Source organism: Myotis brandtii, unplaced genomic scaffold (genome assembly GCF_000412655.1).
Source record: "Myotis brandtii unplaced genomic scaffold, ASM41265v1 scaffold231, whole genome shotgun sequence".
NCBI classification, from domain to species: domain Eukaryota; kingdom Metazoa; phylum Chordata; class Mammalia; order Chiroptera; family Vespertilionidae; genus Myotis; species Myotis brandtii.
The window spans coordinates 1,577,899-1,596,300 of NW_005358689.1; the positions used below are offsets into that span (position 1 = coordinate 1,577,899).

Below are 18,402 nucleotides of genomic sequence, written 5' to 3' on the forward strand. Positions count from 1 at the left end.
GGACCTCTGAACAGGAGTGTCCAGCCCATTCCCCTCTTGGGGTCCCCAGCCCCTCGCCCCTGAGGGCCACAGGAAGGAGACCTCAGACCTCCGCGCACCCCAACTTGTGCGAAGCCGGAGAAAGTTAACGAGTTCTATTTTTATTTTTAAACGGAGCTCCTCTTTTAAAAACTGTAGCAAAGGTCCTGTAGCAATAGCAGCAGCGACACGATGTCTGCACTGGGGGCTTCCCCCTCTGGAAAAAATCATTGGTACTAGATCACATGTGCTGAGGCATGTGTTGGGGGGGGGTGTTAATCCTCACCCAAGGATATTTTTTCCATTGATTTTTTTAGAGAGGGTGGGAGGGCGGGGGGAGGGAGAGAGAGAGAGGAAGGATCATGGATATGAGAGAGAGACATCGATTGGTTGCCTCCTGCGCAGGGCCAGGGACCACACCTGCAACCAGGTATGTGCCTCTGACCAGGAATCAAACCCGAGACCCTCCGGTCCAAAGGCCGACGCTCCAACCACTGAGCCACCAGGCAGGGCCAGCTCGGTATGTTGTTTTCCTTCTGCCCGGGAGCAGCTGGGTATTTCTGACAGGAGATAAAATTTCACCCTAAGGTGGATGAGGGAGGACTTCAGATCAAGAATAGGTCTTTCTCACCTAACACCCCGCTCACGCTCTCTCCAGGTGTTCATGAAGCTGAAGAAGTTTTTAACCTTACCCGACTTCCACCCCAAAAAGATCGCCCACGTGTCTGTCGCCTGCTGCTCTATGTGCGAGTGGATCATAGCTCTGAACAACTACCACAACGTTCGGAAGGTACGCTTTCCCCTCCTAAACGTCTGAAGCAGCTGGGAAGCGACACTTCGCACGGATGAAGTATCCAGGAACACTGTTCATTTACCAAGACGCAAGTGAACTTCTCAGGAAAGAAATACGCAAGGACACAACCTGTAATCAAACACACGCCAACGCGCACAGCTATCGAGCCCTCCTGTCCAAGTCCGATCTTTATGGCAACGATGCTGCTGTTTCATTTGTTTGTTTTTACTATATTTCACCATATTAAACTATTTTATATTCCTTCTGTACACATAATTCTGGGCAAGTTCATTCTAAGGGTTGACACTTATAAATGTCTTTTAAACAAAAGTGGCATTTTAGCCCTGGCTGGTTTGGCTCAGTGGATAGAGCGTCGGCCTGCGGACTGAAGGGTCCTGGGTTCGATTCTGGTCAAGGGCACCTGCCCGGGTTGCAGGCTTGGTCCCCAGTAGGGGGTGTGCCATAGGCAGCCCATCAGTGGTTCTCTCTCATCATTGATGTATCTGTCTCTCCGTCTCCCTTCCTCTCTGAAATCAATAACAATATATTTTTAAACAAAAGTGGCATTTGTAAAAAGTGAACTTGACTTCCTTAACACTCACATGTTGCGACATTCCTTTTAAGGTGGTGGGCCCGAAAGAGATCCAAGTCGCTGAAGCCCAGAACGTTCTAAAAATTGCGCAACAAAGGTTGGCAGAAAAACAAAGAGGTTTGCAGCTGGTAAGACATTTTTTTTTACTCGTTAAACTGTCGACACCTTTATGAACTAGACAACAGCATCCGGAAAGAGTCATCATCTCAGTAGATTTCATAAGTTGAAGATAAAATGGGGATGATCATGAAGGTAGTAAGAGCTTAGTTACGATGAAACTAGAGGCCCGATGCACGAAATTCACGCAAGAGTAGGCCTCCCTTCCCCCTGGCTGCCGGCACTGGCTTCCCTCTGGCACCCGGGACCCGGGCTTCCCTCTGGCACCCGGGACCCGGGCTTCCCTCTGGCCGCCGACAGGCATCTGGGACCCGGGCAGCCCCAGCTTCATCCGGAAGGTCATACGGTCTAATTATCACTTGACACTTTTATTATTATAGATGATGGAAAATATAAATGTTACCTTAAACATAGATGAGCGGACACATTGTTTTTATAATAATTTGGGGGATACCTGAGATAAAAAGTTGGGAGACCACTGAGCCAAAATACCATCATCCCTTACCCCGGTCTACTCGAACGCCCGCGTGACTTGTTCTGTTCACCCCCCTTTTTATAATTTAATTTTATTGGGGTGATACTGGTCAGTACTATCACACAGGTTCCAAGTGAAACATGATCTGTGTATGGCATTGTATGCCCACCACCCGAAGTCAAATCATCTCCTGTCACCATATATTCGGCCCCCCTCCACCTTTTACCACTCCTTTCCTCTGTTGTCTGCGTCTGTGAGATTCAGTTTTATATCCTACATATGAGTGAAATCAAACGGTTCTTCGCTTTTTCTGACTGATCTTACTCCACTTAGCAGAATAGTCTCGCGGTCCATCCATCTTGTCACTAATGGCGCTAGTTCATCTTTTCTTAAGGCTGAGTAGCATCCCGTGGGGTTTAGGTAACACATCTTCTTCATCCAGTCCTCTATCAAAGGACACTTTGGTTGCTTTCATGTCTTGGCCAACATGAATAGAGCTGCAATAAACATGGATTGTAGATGCCTTTGCCAATAACGTTTTCAGATGTTTCAGGTGGATACTCAGAGGAGGGACTGCTGGGTCATACGGTAACTCCTATTCTTTATTTTTTGAGGAGCCTTCATGCTGTTCTCCAAAGTGGCTGTACCAGTGACATTCCCACCAGCAGGGACTGAGGGTTCCTTTTTCTCCAAAACCTCTCCAACACTTGTTACGACTTGTCTTGTTGACAATGGCCATGTTCGCGGGGTGAGATGGCATCTCCTTGTAGTTTTTATTTGCATTTCTCTGATATATATTATATCTGTTGGCCATGTGTATGCCTTGGGAGAAGTGTCTGCTCAGCTCCTCTGCCCCTTTTTGGATGGGATTGTTTGTTTGGTGTGGGGTTGTATGAGTTCTTTATGTATTTTGCATATTAACCCCTTGTCAGAGCTGCTGTTTACAAATATCTTCTCCCATTTGGTTGGCTGCCTTTTCATTTTCTTGGCAGTTTCTTTTGCTGGACAGAAGCTCTGCAGTTTGATATAGTCCCATTCATTTATTTTTGCCTTTATTTCCCTTGCCTTTGGGGTCAAATTCATAAAATCTTCTCTAAGACCCAGGTCCATAAGTTTAGTACCTGAGTTTTCTTCTATGTAATTTATTGAAGATGGCACTTAAAAAAACAAACTTCAGCCCTGCTGGCGTGGCTCAGCGGTTGAGCGTCGACCTATGAACCAGGAGGTCACGGTTCAATTCCCGGTCAGGGCAGATGCCTGGGTTGCGGGCTGGATCCCCAGTGGGAAGCGTGCAGGAGGCAGCTGATCCATGATTCTCTCTCATCATTGATGTTTCTATCTCTTTCTCCCTCTCCCTTCCTCTCTGAAACCAATAAAATTCTACTTAAAAAAACAAAACTTCAATATCAAGGGATTATTTATTTAAGTATTGCAGTGAACATTTTTATTGGTAAAATAATTTATCTTTCCTGGAAGATTTTCCAGGATGTGAAGATGAAGTGGTTTACACACTATCCTATATAATAAAAGGCTAATATGCAAATTGTCTCCTTGAGAGTTCAATCGACCGGGAGCTCGACCACTCGTTATGACATGCGCTGACCACCAGGGGGCAGCGCGGAACGAAGGAAGGCCCCGGCCGGCAGCCGGAAAGCCCTGATCAGCCTTGATCACCAGCCAGGCCTAGGGACCCTACCCGTGCACGCATTTCGTGCACCTGGCCTCTAGTATTTCTATACATAGAAATAAACTCTTGAGGCAAAATAAGATTAATCTCAATAATAAATTAATTGTCTTTCAGGTTGAAGAACATTTGCAGGTTTTGCACGCAGCCTACAGAGACATCGTTGCCGAGAAAGAAGTACTAGCAGGTCGCAGACAGCTCGCCATGAGGCGCATGTACTGTGCGTCTGTGCTACTCACCGCCCTGGGAGATGAGAAGGTGTGACTTTTGTTGGTCTTCTGTCCCCTCCATTAATTTCTCACGCTTGTCTTCAAACAGGGGTGACCGACCCCAAAGGTCAGAAGTTGTTTCGCTGGTCCCTAAGGCATCAGCACACCTTGGTGCGATGCCAAGTCAAACTCTGTGAGAGTGTCAGGTTCTCTTTTCCAGCACAGGGACAACCCAGGATGAATGTATCAGAAGGGATGGGGCTGAAAGGGAGTGGGGGGCGCCAGGAAGGGAAAAGAATGTTTTCTTTTGTCCGTCATCTGACCTTTTTCACCTTATCTTATTATTTCTCTTCTAACTCATCTTCCTTGTCTATCCTGGAATCCCTAGTGAGCCGAGTAGGTGTAGTCAGACCTCAGCTCTCTCAAAGGATGTTACAGAATCCTCAACATCATTTTAATTTAGTTGGTTTAAGCAGAGCAGTGGTTCTCAACCTTCCTAAGGCCGCGACCCTTGAATACAGGTCCTCATGTTGTGGTGACCCCCAATTTCATTGTTACAAATTGAACTCCATTAAAGCATAGTGATTAATCGCAAAAACAATATGTCATTATAGATGTGTTTTCCGATGGTCTTGGGCGACCCCTGTGAAAGGGTCGTTCGACCCCCAAAGGGGTCGTGACCCACAGGTTGAGAACCTGAAGTAGAGACCTATGAGGGAAGACTCCTACAGGGCAGGCAAAAGGCGGTTATGAAGTTAGACCCATCAGAGGGAGATCATATCCCTCCGTTTATGTCCTTGAGAGCCTCTATGTTGAGCGGTGGTCGAACATCAGCGTTAGCCCAGGTGTTCAGCTGCCGGAGGTTGGGTTCTCGGCCAGCGCGCTTCATTTACCGACAGTTAAGCACAGACATGGTCGAGGGAGGAGGCCGCTCAGCCAGGGAGCGTGGGTTCAGACCCCAGCCACCCAGGGAGAGCTTTGTGAACTTGAGCAAGTTGCCTAACTTCTCTAACCATCAACTTCCTCCTCTTTATTAAAATGAAGTCAGTGGCTTTTATTTAACAGGATATTGAAAGAGTCCAATGAGATTTTTCAAAGTAAAGTGTCTATCAGATAAGTGAGGAGTTAATAAATACTGGTCATTATTATTATTGAACACCATTAATAACATAATATGATTTATTTTTTTTAGTTGCCCTGCTTTATTACACAAAGAATTTGAAATGCCTATCCATCTTAGCAAACATGATCCCATTGGCAAATCCAAAAATAGGACCCGTGTTCCCTTAAAAAAGAGCGTGTTTTTATTTTAGCCATGATTAATTGTATTACAATCGTGTTCCCTTAAAAAAAATGTGCGTGTTTTTATTTTAGCCATGATTAATTGTATTACAACCACAGCAGGAGCAGAGGAATAGGAATGGCAATGATTGATCCAACTGGGGGGGCCATTTAATTTCCAAAATGTCTCGAAATAGTAGATTTTATAGCAAAGACCAGTAACTCATTTTCATTTTAACATTTAGACTCGATGGCAAGAAACAATTGATCAGATAGACAGCAAGTTGGAAGGGATTGTGGGCGACATCCTGATTTCAGCAGCGTGCATTGTCTACAGCGGAGTCTTAACAGCAGAATTCCGCGAGCTGATTGTGAATAAGTGGGAGAATCTTTGCACTAAAAACAACATTTCTTTGTCTTCTGACTTTTCTTTAATTGAAGTCATGGCACAAACACAGCAGGTACTACCATATCTACTATCCAGTTGAGTGGCTTTATCGTTGATTTGAATTTTTGCATGTGCATTTTTTTTGGCTTGGGTCTTTCCCCCAAATCATTTTGATAAACGAAAGTACTGAAGTCTGTTCTAGGCCTTAAATTTTTTTTTTTAAGTTATAGTTTTAATTCCTCAATTAGTTGCATCTACTATTTCCCAATCCTTTGGGCAAAAGTCACAAAATACATTTTTTCTCATTGCAACACTGTCTAATAAATATAGCCAATTTCTTTCCCTGAAACTCCTTTCATTAATAAATTGGTGAACTTATTAAATCACGGGCAGTGTTCTTAGAAACAGCCAGAATATAGACCTCACATTTATTAATTTATCAATAGATATTTATTATCTATGTAAGTTCCATGCTGATATTGAAAGGATAAAAAAGACGTACACCATTGTTTTGGTATCCCAGAGAGTATAATTTTAAATTGGTTCCCCTACTGATAACTTAAATTGACCATCCAACCTACAAATTCTCAGGAGCAATTTGTTTTTATAACGCTAAGAACAAATTTAAACCCAAATAAATCAATAATTACATTAAATGTAAATGGTCCAATTAAAAGGCTAAGCTTATAAGACTATATAAAAATGTAAACCAAAATACAAAGCAGAAATCATATGTTACTTAGAGAGGACACATCTAAAACACAAAGATTGATTATGGTAAATTTCCTCCCCATTTTCTATAGATTATGTTTTTAAAAAGAGAGCATAAACTTTAATGCAAAAAGGGATTGCTAGAATTGTATAACCATGTGTTACAACACAGTAAGAATTGGTTTAAGTCTTCGAGAATGCGTTAACCATTCTAAATTTGTTTGTACCTAATAACATGACCTCAAATTCATATAAAACGAACATTAAAAGAACTTCATATAAAAATGGACAAACCTGCCATCATAGTGAACGATTTTAAGACTCTTCTTTCTGTAACCCGTAGGAAAAGGACACAAAAGTCAGTATGAATAGAGAAGATTTGCCCAACATGATTAACAAATGGATAATGGGCACAATAGGACTCTGCAGCCCACACCTGCAGGTTACACATTCTATGCAAGCTCACAGAGAACTTTGCCAAAATTGGCCTTGTTGACCACAAATAAAGTTCAGCAAACGTCAGAGGATTTAAATTTTATGGTGTCTGATCAAAGTGCAATTAGCTAGAAGTCAGTAATTTAAAGTTTCTTTGAAAAACCCGATATTTCTGAAAATTACGAAATATATTCCTAAACTAATCGCAAGTCAAAGAAGAAACCAGGATTGAAAAAAAAAATGAGCATTAGTGAAAATTTTTCCTTTGAGATTGGAAACATGACAAAGGGTTAGCTCTAAGTACCTACTTAGCTCTAGACCAGAGATCCTAGACAGTGCAGTAAGGCAAGAAAAAGAAAGCTATTAGAGTTGGAAAAGAAAAACACAAAAAAGTAAAAAATTTTGAAGGTGTTATGTACCTAGGAAACTGAAGAGAATAGGTAGATATATCATGAGCATTAACGAACGTTTAGCCAAGTTTCTGGAATTAAAGTCAGTAGGCAAAAACCAATTGCATTTCTCTACACCAGCAACAAATAGCCATGTTTTTAGGTGCCATTTGTATAGCATCAATATGAATTATCAAAAAAAAATTTGTATAAAACTATAAAATACGGAGATCAATTTTAAGAAACCTGAACAAATGAAGAGTTATACCATGTTCATGAACTGGAACACTCAATATTGTGAAGTTAAAGTTCTGTAGATCAGTTTTTCCAAATTGATATTATCGATCCCAAGTACAGTAGTCCCCCCTGTCAGCAGGGGATGCCTGGAACTGCAGATGGTACCAGGCCCTATATATACTGGTGTGTTTTTTTCTTTTCTTTTTTTTTTTTAATATATTTTATTGATTTTTTACAACGAGGAAGAGAGAGGGATAGAGAGTCAGAAACATCGATGAGAGAGAAACATCGATCAGCTGCCTCCTGCACACTCCACACTGGGGATGTGCCTGCAACCAAGGTACATGCCCTTGACCGGAATCGAACCTGGGACCCTTGAGTCCTCAGGCCGACACTCTATCCACTGAGCCAAACCAGTTAGGGCTGTTTTTCTTTTCTTTTCTTTTTTTTTTACTTTATTTTTATTTTTGACTGTATTATATTACAGATGTCCCCATCCCCCCACCTTTGCCCACCTCTATCCAGCCTCCCACCCCATTCCCTCTGGCCATCAGCACACTGTTGTCCATGTCCATGGGCTATGCATATATGTTATTTGGCTAATCCTTTCACCTTCTTTCACCCAGTTGCCCCTCCCCTCTGACAGCTGTCGGTCTGTTCCATGTTTTTTTCTATATATACACACTTTTTCACTAAAAGGAAGCCCATCACGGCTTCTCTCTGGCACATCTGAATTGCCAGCATCACTACTCTTTTTTTAAATATATTTTTATTGATTTCAGAGAGGAAGGGAGAGGGAGAGTGAGAGATAGAAACATCCGTGATGAGAGACAATCATGAATCAGCTGCCTCCTGCACGCCCCCTACTGGGGATTGACCCCGCAACCCGGGCATGTGCCCTTGACCGGAATCCAACCCGGGACCCTTTAGTCCGCAGGCCGACGCTCTGTCCCAGCGGTCCTCAAACTACGGCCCGCGGGCCACATGCAAATACAAATATTGTATTTGTTCCCGTTTTGTTTTTTTACTTCAAAATAAGATATGTGCAGTGTGCATAGGAATTTGTTCATCGTTTTTTTTAAACTATAGTCCGGCCCTCCAACAGTCTGAGGGACAGTGAACTGGCCCCCTGTTTAAAAAGTTTGAGGACCCCTGCTCTATCCATTGAGCCAAACCGGCTAGGGCCAGCATCACTTAGGGGCCGTTATGAAGTCACATAAGGGCGACTTAAACACCAGCCCAGCTGGACCACGCCGGTGGATCTGGGCTACAGGCGACTAACGGGCGGGTACGTCCTGTAGGTATTAACCACGTTGAAGAAGTTCACAAAACAATGAACGCATTCGTGGTCTCGTTCCAGCTCCGCCAGTGGCATCAGCAGGGGCTGCCTCTTGGTCAGTATTCGACGGAGAACGCCATCCTGATCCAGAACGGCCTGCCGTGGCCTCTGCTGATTGACCCCCACGAGCAAGCGTATCACTGGATCCGCCAGATGGAAGGGCCGCGGCTGCAGGAGTGCTCCATCCGGGACAGCGATTACATCAGGACAATTGAAAAAGCTATGCAGACAGGAGGGAGCGTCCTCCTGCAGGTATGTGCCCCCGGTGGCCGGCTTCCCTCGTCCCAGGCCGAGGACACAGACATTGTATGCACTGAGCAAAAAAGCCTGAGTGAGACCTTAAAGGAAGTGGCAGGTCAACTCCTCGGGGGGGAAATACATGCATCTATACGGTGAGTTTTCAATGTCCAGCTTTCTCAGGTCTGTCCTTTCCTGGTGTCCAGATATTAATAAGATTCGTATGTATGGGAGTGGGGAGGGAGGGCAATGGGGGGATATGGACACATATGTAATACCTTATTCCAGTGGTTCTCAACCTTCCTAATGCCGCGACCCTTTAATACAGTTCCTCATGTTGTGGTGACCCCCCGTTTCATTGTTACAAATTGAACATCATGAAAGCATAGTGATTCATCACAAAAACAATATGTCATTATAGATGTGTTTTCCGATGGTCTTAGGCGAACCCTGTGAAAGGGTCGTTCAACCCCCAAAGGGGTCTCGACCCACAGGTTGAGAACCACTGCTTAGTCAATTTAAAAAAATGAGAAAAGATTCGCATTTCTTAAAGCTGTGTCTTTTCCACCGATTTATTCTGTGTAAGATGAACTTGTTTAACTCCCATCTATTGGGTTTTTCAGGATCTCCCTGAAACCTTGCCTCCAAGTCTGAAGGCGATTTTGAAGAAGGACATCTACCAGAGAAGAGGCCATTCCTTCATCCGGGTCAATGACTCTGAGATTGAATATAATTCCAAGTTTAGGTAAGGTCCTAGTCCACTGAGCCAAAGGTTTCCGTTTTCTCAGACCATCACGTTGAAGGTCCTGTTTCAGCCCCATAAGCGTCTCCTGGGGGGAGAAGCGAGATTGCATTTTGCATGTTCTTCTTTTGTTCGTGTTTTCAGTTTCTGTGTCTTGGCCCTCAGCATACAGAACAGAGAATGAATTGTTGTTTATTCAGTCATTGCACGCTGATATTTTTCCAGCTGTGCCTGGGGAAGTGTGTGGTCTCCACGGGGTTTTCAGAAACTGTGCAGGAAGGACAGCAAGCGGGAGGCCTGGCCCTACCTGACCCACAGCAGCTTGCAAACTGCGGCTCGCGAGCCACATGCGGCTCTTTGGCCCCTTAAGTGTGGCTCTTCCACAAAATACCACGTGTGGGCGCGCACGTACAGTGCGATTGAAACTTCGTGGCCCATGCGCAGAAGTCGGTATTTTGTGGAAGAGCCACACTCAAGGGGCCAAAGAGCTGCATGTGGCTCGCGAGCCGCAGTTTGCCGACCACTGCGTTAGCCTAACCAACAGGCAGAGCTTCCGCTCCCATTGAAAAAGACCCGTGTTTGATATCTAGAGCAAAAAGACAGAGATCTTTGCTGGGCGCATAAAAACATTGCATCCTGCTCCAGGCAGTAGTGATTCCCACCCGCTAACTTCAGAGCACAGTTGTAGAGTCTAATTTAATTACCACAAAAACACAGTTCCCATGGGAAGCAGACAGTTGAGGTGTAGGTCGTATGCACTCTCTCCATACTCAGAAAATTGCTGGGTGAGGGGGTAGCCAGCAAGGAGAGGTTGCTGGGTGAGGGGGTAGCCGGCAAGGAGAGGTTGCTGGGTGAGGGAGTAGCTGGCATAGAGAATTCGAGGACGATTGTAACGAGCCCTTTCCTGGTGTGTTTACCTCCTTTCCAAGCCTCGGGCAGACTGGCTCCGTCCGCTGCTGGCCCCTGGGCCCCCTCTCACCCTTGAGCAGGGCTGCCAAATCCTCACGCCTTAGGGTTCTGTCTCCAGCCTCCTTCCACATCTACCAAAGCATGTTCCTCAAAGCATGTTCCTCAAGGGATTTAGTAGGTGTCGCTCAACAAAAAGGGGTCCCTCTACTTTTGCTGGGTGAGGGAGTAGCCGGCAAGGAGAGGTTGCTGGGTGAGGGAGTAGCTGGCATAGAGAATTCGAGGACGATTGTAACGAGCCCTTTCCTGGTGTGTTTACCTCCTTTCCAAGCCTCGGGCAGACTGGCTCCGTCCGCTGCTGGCCCCTGGGCCCCCTCTCACCCTTGAGCAGGGCTGCCAAATCCTCACGCCTTAGGGTTCTGTCTCCAGCCTCCTTCCACATCTACCAAAGCATGTTCCTCAAAGCATGTTCCTCAAGGGATTTAGTAGGTGTCGCTCAACAAAAAGGGGTCCCTCTACTTTTCTAAAGCTCTGAGTTTAACGAACTTCAACAAGATTCTTCCCGACGAGGACCTACAACCCCTTCGCTTGCTGGCCCTCTCCAGAAAGTGGCTTCCTGCGGAACACACTCAGGAAAGCTCCGTGCAACCCATCCTCTCCCCCTCGCTGAACACCATGCCATTTATTAAGCCAAGCCCTGGAGATGCTAACGAGGCAACGTTTTCCTGAATCGACAGCCTGGTCTGGTGTCAGAATGTGTGTTTGGGGATGTGGTAGAGGCCTCTAGATTGGAGGGCAGACGGGCAGCAGAGCCCACCCTGTCACTTTCTGGCCATGCATCTCGGGCCACTTCCTTAACCTAAGTCCCCGCTTCACCCCCCGATCGAAAGGAAAGAGGATTGTCTCCGCTCTGTCGGGTTGCAATGAAGTCTGACCCCTCCTGACCACGCCCGCTGGTCCCACCTGCTCCATGCCACCATCTCCCACTTTGTAACCAGCCGCCTCCCTCTGCACACACTGCTCTCAAGAGCAGACAGACTTGTCCCGTTAAGAACAAATCCTGTCACCCCTGGACTCAGACCCCTCCACCGGCTTCTTACTCCGGGGAAAAAACCAGTCTTATCATGACCTACGGGCAGGTCAAAGCGCCTACTATGTCGCATTCGTCTTTACTGTGTCCTGAATTGCAGGCCAGATGTAGTACGAACATCATGTGTGGTTGCGTTTTAAAAGTCCTACATAGCAAATGTATCCACAGAGTACAAACTCACAGAGAGCCACCTTGTGTACAAGGTAGAATAGCGCTGAAAATGAGCCTTGTTTACTTCCAGGAGAAACATCTTTTTCATTATTAAAAAAAAAGTGGTTTCATGTTCCCCTTCGACTAACCGATGAAACCTTTCTCGTGTTCCAGGTTATACTTATCTACAGAAATAGACAACCCGCACTTTCCTCCCGCCGTCTACAACTCCGTCAGTGTGATCAACTTCACCGTGACCTTCCAGGGTTTGCAAGATCAGCTCCTGTCCACCATCGTCACTCACGAAGTCCCTCACCTGGAGAACCAGCGCTTCCAGTTGCTGGAGAGCATTTCCCTGGATGCGACGACGCTGGAAGAACTGGAGGAAAAAACGCTGAATTTGCTGGAGAACACACAAGGCAAGTTACGGCGTTGAGTGGCGCCCTGGCCGGTGCGGCTCAGTGGGTAGAGTGTCAGCCCTCGGACTGAAGGGTCCCGGCTTCAATTCCGGTCAAGGGCACGGACCTCGGTTGCAGGCTCCATGCCTGGCCCCGGTTGGGGCGCGTGCGGGAGGCAACCAATCGATGTGTCTCTCTCACATCTATGTTTCTCTCTCTCTGTCTCTCCCCTCCCTTCCACTCGCTCTAAACATCAATGGTAGCCTTTGGTGAGGATTCACAAAAATGTGCATATAATTCAGGAACAGCCAAATGCAAGACATTCATAGGGCAGAGTATAGGGAAAGGGCGCGCAGCCTCCTTGCTCTCTCCAGTGACCACTCTTCCAAACCCGCGTGTTCACCAGCCCGGAGCTCTGCCACTCCGTTTGGGTTGTATGGAGGCCTGATTCATTGACTCATTGGCCATGGCTGATCACCCCCTCTCCCCTTCCCAGAAAGCAGGGCACCCTCTTCATGGGATGACAAATCAGTCTCATCGGTCATGATCACTTGTATTTGTTTTGAAAATAGAGAACAATAGGAAATATTCGAGTGCGTCCCAGGAAATGAGGGTACCCGTGTTCATTTCTGGAAGTTTTTATTTTCATCTTCTCTGTGTATAGCGGGTCACCGTGGAAATGCGTTCATCACGATGGAATGACCACTTACGTGCCTGCAATAAAAATAGAATCCGCAAACACGAACGTAATTTAAAGAAGAGATGAGGGCGTGGGAAGAGGGGCATGTGTACCATTATTCAAACTTAATAGAATCATGACTCATCTTCACTGGAGAGCACATCTCCAGAACAAAACCCACAAAAAGCCGATAGCGAAAACTCTTACGTAGCGAGTACAGAATGAGGACGCTGCCACTGGATATGGGAGCGGCTTTTATTGACGTTCATTTCCTGTTTGTTTTTAGGATGTGTCCTAGATAACGAGGAAATCATAGACACCTTGAGAAAATCCAAGATTACTTCCAATGAAATCTCCAAGCGCATCAGCGAGACAGAAAAAGCAGAAAGTGAAATCCAGGCAACGCGTAAAAACTACCTCCCCATCGCGACCCGGGGGGCCCTGCTCTACTTCGTCGTGGCCAGTCTCACCCAGATCAATCACATGTACCAGTTCTCCCTGGACTGGTTCCGCCAGGTTTTCCTCTCGTCGGTCGTTTCCAAAAGCAAAGAGCAGGAAGAACACGGGTTGAAAAGGGAGAAAGTCCCTCCCAAGAAAGTTCACGAACTTGTAAGTCTCTCCAAAGAACCCAAGTTGAAACTGGAGAAACCTCCCTTAGAGAAGCATCTTAAAAACTCAGTCGATGTGCTGACCATGAATATATTTAAGGTGAGGACAGCCCTGAAGGCGAATTCTGCACACGTGTTCTCTCTCACCGCGTTCGCCTGACGGTTTTCTTGTCCCCGTAGGTGGTCTCTGCAGCTCTCTTCAACCAGCATAAACTCTGCTTCGCCTTCCTGCTTTGCACCGCAATCATGAAGAATAACGCCAGCGAGAGTCCCCCCGAGGACGGCATCGGGTCCCTCCCAGAGGAGGAGTGGAACATCTTCCTCTACTCGAGCATCTTGATAAACACCAAAGGGGTGATGCCGCACCCTCGTCTTGATCGTAAGTGCAAGTCGTGTCTCCGGATTTGGTAACAAGCTATTTCCCTGAAGAAAAAAAAAACACTGAAGATTCCTAAGGTGCTTCATGTCAGTGCTTCTGTGTGCGTCACACTAAAAGCAGCTCGAGGTCCAGGGCAATGTCCGTCTCATCGCTGTACCCCCTATGCTGTTGGGCATATCACTGGTGCTCAGTAACTTCGGGGTGAATGAATGACCATGGCTACGGCTAAGATAACCCTAATCTACATGATTAGGAGGCTGAGAGGTTCCATGATCTGTCTGTCACCTGTAAGTTGGAGGATCCAGGAAAGCTGGTTGGTGTGATTCAGGCCAAAGGCCTGAGACCCTGAGGAGCTGCTGGGTAAGTCCTGGGCGGAGTCCAGTGCACAGGCAACAAAAGAAAAAATAGGCCAACGGGACCACATCAGACATAGAAACCTCCCAGGCAACGGAGCGAAAGACAAGCTATGGAATGAGAGAAATGTTTCAAATCATATATCTAATAAGGAATTCATATACAATCTATAATTATAAAAGCGTAACATGCTAATTAGACCGGACAGCCAAACGACCTTCCGGACGTCCTTCCAGACAACCCTCCGGATGAAGCCAGGGCTGCAAGGGCCAAGGCAAGCCGCTGCGGCTGCGAGGGCTGAGCCTCTTGCATGAATTTCGTGCATCGCATCGGGCCTCTAGTATATATATATATGCCTAAGTGACTGTTATGACCGGTCGACATAGGAGCTTCCCCCTGGTGGTCAGTGCGCTCCCACAGCCAACCTCCCACCGTCCCTCCCCCCCGGCTGGCTGGCCCCGATCGGCCTCCCACTGTGGGAGCACGCTGACCACCAAGGGGCAGCTCCTGCGTTGAGCGTGTACCCCCTGGTGGTCAGTGCGCGTCATAGCGACCGGTCATTCAGGTCATTCGGCCGTTCGGTCGCTGGGCTTCTCTTATACGGGGTTGTTATGTGAAATAGCTCTCTCCCAACAATAGGTACTTACTGAGCATCGACTTTGCAACGCGTCCCTCACAGGTGCAGGATGTGTCCCCCGCAATGTGACCGTTTCTCCTTCCCCGCCAGGCCTGTATGAAATGGACAGAAGCAGGCACCTGCGCTGGGTCTCGCACGCCAGGTGGAAGCAGTGCCGGTACCTCAGCCGTCAACTGGAAGCCTTCTCTTCCCTGTGCCGGTCCCTGCTGTTCAACGTGTCCCAGTGGAGCGCCTTCCAAGCCAGCACGGCCCTGTACCTTCTGCTGGGCACACCTTTCTCTGCAGAAAGGGACTCCCCGGATGAAAGTGAGAAATCGCCGGAGGAAAGTAAGAAGGCGTTTCACGTTGTGACCTAGCTCGACCGCCTCCGTGTGTGTGTGTGTGTGTGTGTGTGTGTAGAGTATCCCCTGTAAATGGAGTCCGGTAGCTTATATGATGAAAAATCCAAGAGAGGAACATTACTACGTTGTAAGCATGTCTTTTTTTAAAATATATATGTTTATTGATTTCAGAGAGGAAGGGAGAGGGAGGGAGAGGGAGAGAGAAACATCAATGATGAGAAAGAATCGTGGATCGGCTGCCTCCTGCACGCCCCCTACCGGGGATCAAGCCCGCAACCCGGGCACGTGCCCTTGACCGGAACCGAACCCGGGACCTTTCAGACCGCAGGCCGACGCTCTATCCACTGAGCCAAACCGGCGAGGGCTAACAGATGTGCTTTAGGTATTGTTTTTATGTAAAAGACGTGTTCTAAAAATTGCATAGGAAATAGAACTTAAATTTAAATGATTGCTACTTTTAGCAGATCTTTTCCATTTTTTTGTTTTTTTCAGTTTGAGCGCTTCCTCCTCACTTTTCCCTGCCCCTTCCACCCACGTCACCCCTATTCAGGGTTCACCACCCCAAGTCAGTCTCCTTCCATCACCATTTGTCCCCCTAGGCCAGTGATGGTGAACCTTTTGAGCTCGGCCAGATGTGCTTTAGGTATTGTTTTTATGTAAGAGACGTGTTCTAAAAATTGCATAGGAAATAGAACTTAATTTAAATGACTTGCTACTTTTAGCAGATCTTTTCCATTTTTTTGTTTTTTTCTTCAGTTTGAGCGCTTCCTCCTCACTTCCTGCCCCTTCCACCCACGTCACCCCTATTCAGGGTTCACCACCCCAAGTCAGTCTCCTTCCATCACCATTTGTCCCCCTTTATCCCCTTGTACTTCCCTTTGGCAATCATCATACTGTTGTTTGTGTTCATGAATCTCTTTTTTTTTCTTTGCTTATTTGTTAATGTGATATTTTACACTGTTTGTACTAAGCCTTTAATATCCAGTGTAGATTTTACACTAACAGCACACCTCAATTTGCCAAGCCATATTTCAAGTGCTCAATACCAAACATTACATCTATAGGCAATGCTACCAGGATAAGTCAAGAATTCTTCAATTAGAATAGAGGAAAATTCAATATTTCTAATCTGTGTCCAAGGCTTTTTTTCTCTTCTTTTGCCCAATTCCTCTATCCCCCTCCACCCAACCCCACCATCAGCCTGCTCTCTACCAACGAGTCTGTCTCCACTCGGCTTGTTAGCTCGTTTTGTTCATTTGTGGCATCTTCTAGTGAACCAAAGTATTCGATGGTTAATCCTCGTTCCTTTTCTCTAAATTGTATCCAGCTGAACTTCTGAATGAACATGAAGAATTACATCGTCCTGTAAATTTCCCCTGGGAGAAACTCACTCCGTTTCAAAGACTTATTTTGGTAAGACGTGCTGTGAGCAGATCATCGGTATTCTCCATGTTTCGAGCACTTGAACAGTAACTTAAACCCTTCCGATTTCAAGTTGAGTCGGCCGCCCGGCCGGTGTGGCTCAGGGGTCCTTGGGGTTAAGGACGAGAACCGTGGAGGAAGTTTATATAAGTGCTTGGTTGGTCAAGGAGACGGAGCAAGAGCCAGCAGCCTGAGGGTGACAAAGGGCCGTGACCAACCGCACGGAGAGCACAGATCCTCCCAGCCATGGTGGCCAGGCCCCGCCCCTCGCCGTTTGCCTCACTTGATCTCCCGTTTTCTTTTCTAGATAAAAATTCTCAGACCGGAGCGTTTGAAGAACTCGGTGAGAAAGTTTCTGACTGAAAAAATAGGAAGTGAGTATATTCACAGAACCGGAATTAACCTGAAAGAATCCTATAAAGACTCCAACGCCAGGACTCCAATGATACTCATTCACTCGCAAGGTAAGCTGCTGCCAAGCCAGTAAGGTGATGCCACCGTCTGTCAAAAGCTGTGGGGAAGTAGGGCTGTGTCCGCTTTAAAATATTTTCCCGTTCTTACTCAAACATTTGGAAAAGGGACAGATGACAATTTTATTTTTTAAAAAAAATATTTTATTGATTTTTCACAGAGAGGAAGGGGGAGAGAGATAGAGAGCTAGAAACATCGATGAGAGAGAAACATCGATCAGCTGCCTCCTGCACACCTCCTACTGGGGATGTGCCCGCAACCCAGGTACATGCCCTTGACCGGAATCGAACCTGGGACCTTTCAATCCGCAGGCCGACGCTCTATCCACTGAGCCAAACCGGTTACGGCCAGATGACAATTTTAAAGTACATTGAGAATGAACCTTTCGCCCGGCCGGCGTGGCTCAGTGGTTGAGCTCCAACCTAAGAACCAGGAGGTCACAGTTCAATTCCCAGTCGGGGTATGTGCCCAGGTTGCAGGCTCCATCCCCGGTAGGGGGTGCACAGGAGGCAGCTGAGCAATGATTCTCTCTCATCCTTGATGTTTCTATCTCTCTCTCCCTCTCTCTTCCTCTCTGAAATCAATAAAAATATATATTTTTTTAGAAAAACAAACAGAAAGAATGAACCCTTGTAAAAGGGCAAAGAGGAATAAGATTTACAAATAATGGAAACATTTATCAGCACTAGTTTTCTGTGCAGACAGGAAATATCTCCCAAACACATATTATTGATCAGAAAGTTGAGTTTTCCCTTGTATCTGTTAACTGTTCAATTGACATCAACTCATGAAAAATATGTATGTTAGAAAAGAAGCGATCAGGAATTGGTCCTTCTGATCCAGCCCCTGTATTCCTCCAAACCCCAAATGCTTTTCTTTCTCATTTTCTTGTCTTGGGTCTGCAGACCCTAAGCAAACTATTCTCTTCATCTGTCTTCGGTTCCTCATCACCTCCAAATCAAACACGTCTTTAGGACTCACCATTTTCAAACTTGGACTCCACTGGGCCAGAATCTCGTTCAAAATGCCTTTCATGTACAGACTTTCTCGTCGGAAACTTTTCTGTGTAAAACAGCTGGCTCTGTGCCTGCCACCCGGGTGCCGTCCACTTAAGACTTAGCCCAGGATGGCAGCAAGGGTGCTAGGCATCACGAATCCAAGTTCTAAGCAACAGAATGGAGGGAAAGAACAGTTTTACACAACTGGGTAACGAACGTGGCTGCCCATGCCTACTCACAAAACTTAGATGCCCATCCCTCGCGTCAAGCGAGGCGGAGCCCTGACCAGTGTGGCTCAGTGGATAGAGCGTCGGCCTGCGGA

The 18,402-nt window shown here is 46.5% G+C and overlaps 1 protein-coding gene across 1 annotated transcript in view; it reads left to right on the top strand.

Annotated features, from left to right (window-relative positions):
• The window catches only part of DNAH14 (dynein, axonemal, heavy chain 14), a 152,975-nt gene that overhangs the window by 116,312 nt on the left and 18,261 nt on the right, over positions 1 to 18,402 (top strand). Inside the window, exons 54-65 of the mRNA XM_014539918.1 lie at positions 677 to 808; positions 1,436 to 1,531; positions 3,797 to 3,937; positions 5,415 to 5,630; positions 8,690 to 8,920; positions 9,529 to 9,650; positions 11,968 to 12,212; positions 13,157 to 13,578; positions 13,659 to 13,857; positions 14,939 to 15,175; positions 16,517 to 16,602; positions 16,919 to 17,075. Coding sequence (XP_014395404.1) covers positions 677 to 808; positions 1,436 to 1,531; positions 3,797 to 3,937; positions 5,415 to 5,630; positions 8,690 to 8,920; positions 9,529 to 9,650; positions 11,968 to 12,212; positions 13,157 to 13,578; positions 13,659 to 13,857; positions 14,939 to 15,175; positions 16,517 to 16,602; positions 16,919 to 17,075 — 2,284 coding nt within the window. The remainder of the gene's footprint in view (positions 1 to 676; positions 809 to 1,435; positions 1,532 to 3,796; positions 3,938 to 5,414; positions 5,631 to 8,689; positions 8,921 to 9,528; positions 9,651 to 11,967; positions 12,213 to 13,156; positions 13,579 to 13,658; positions 13,858 to 14,938; positions 15,176 to 16,516; positions 16,603 to 16,918; positions 17,076 to 18,402) is intronic.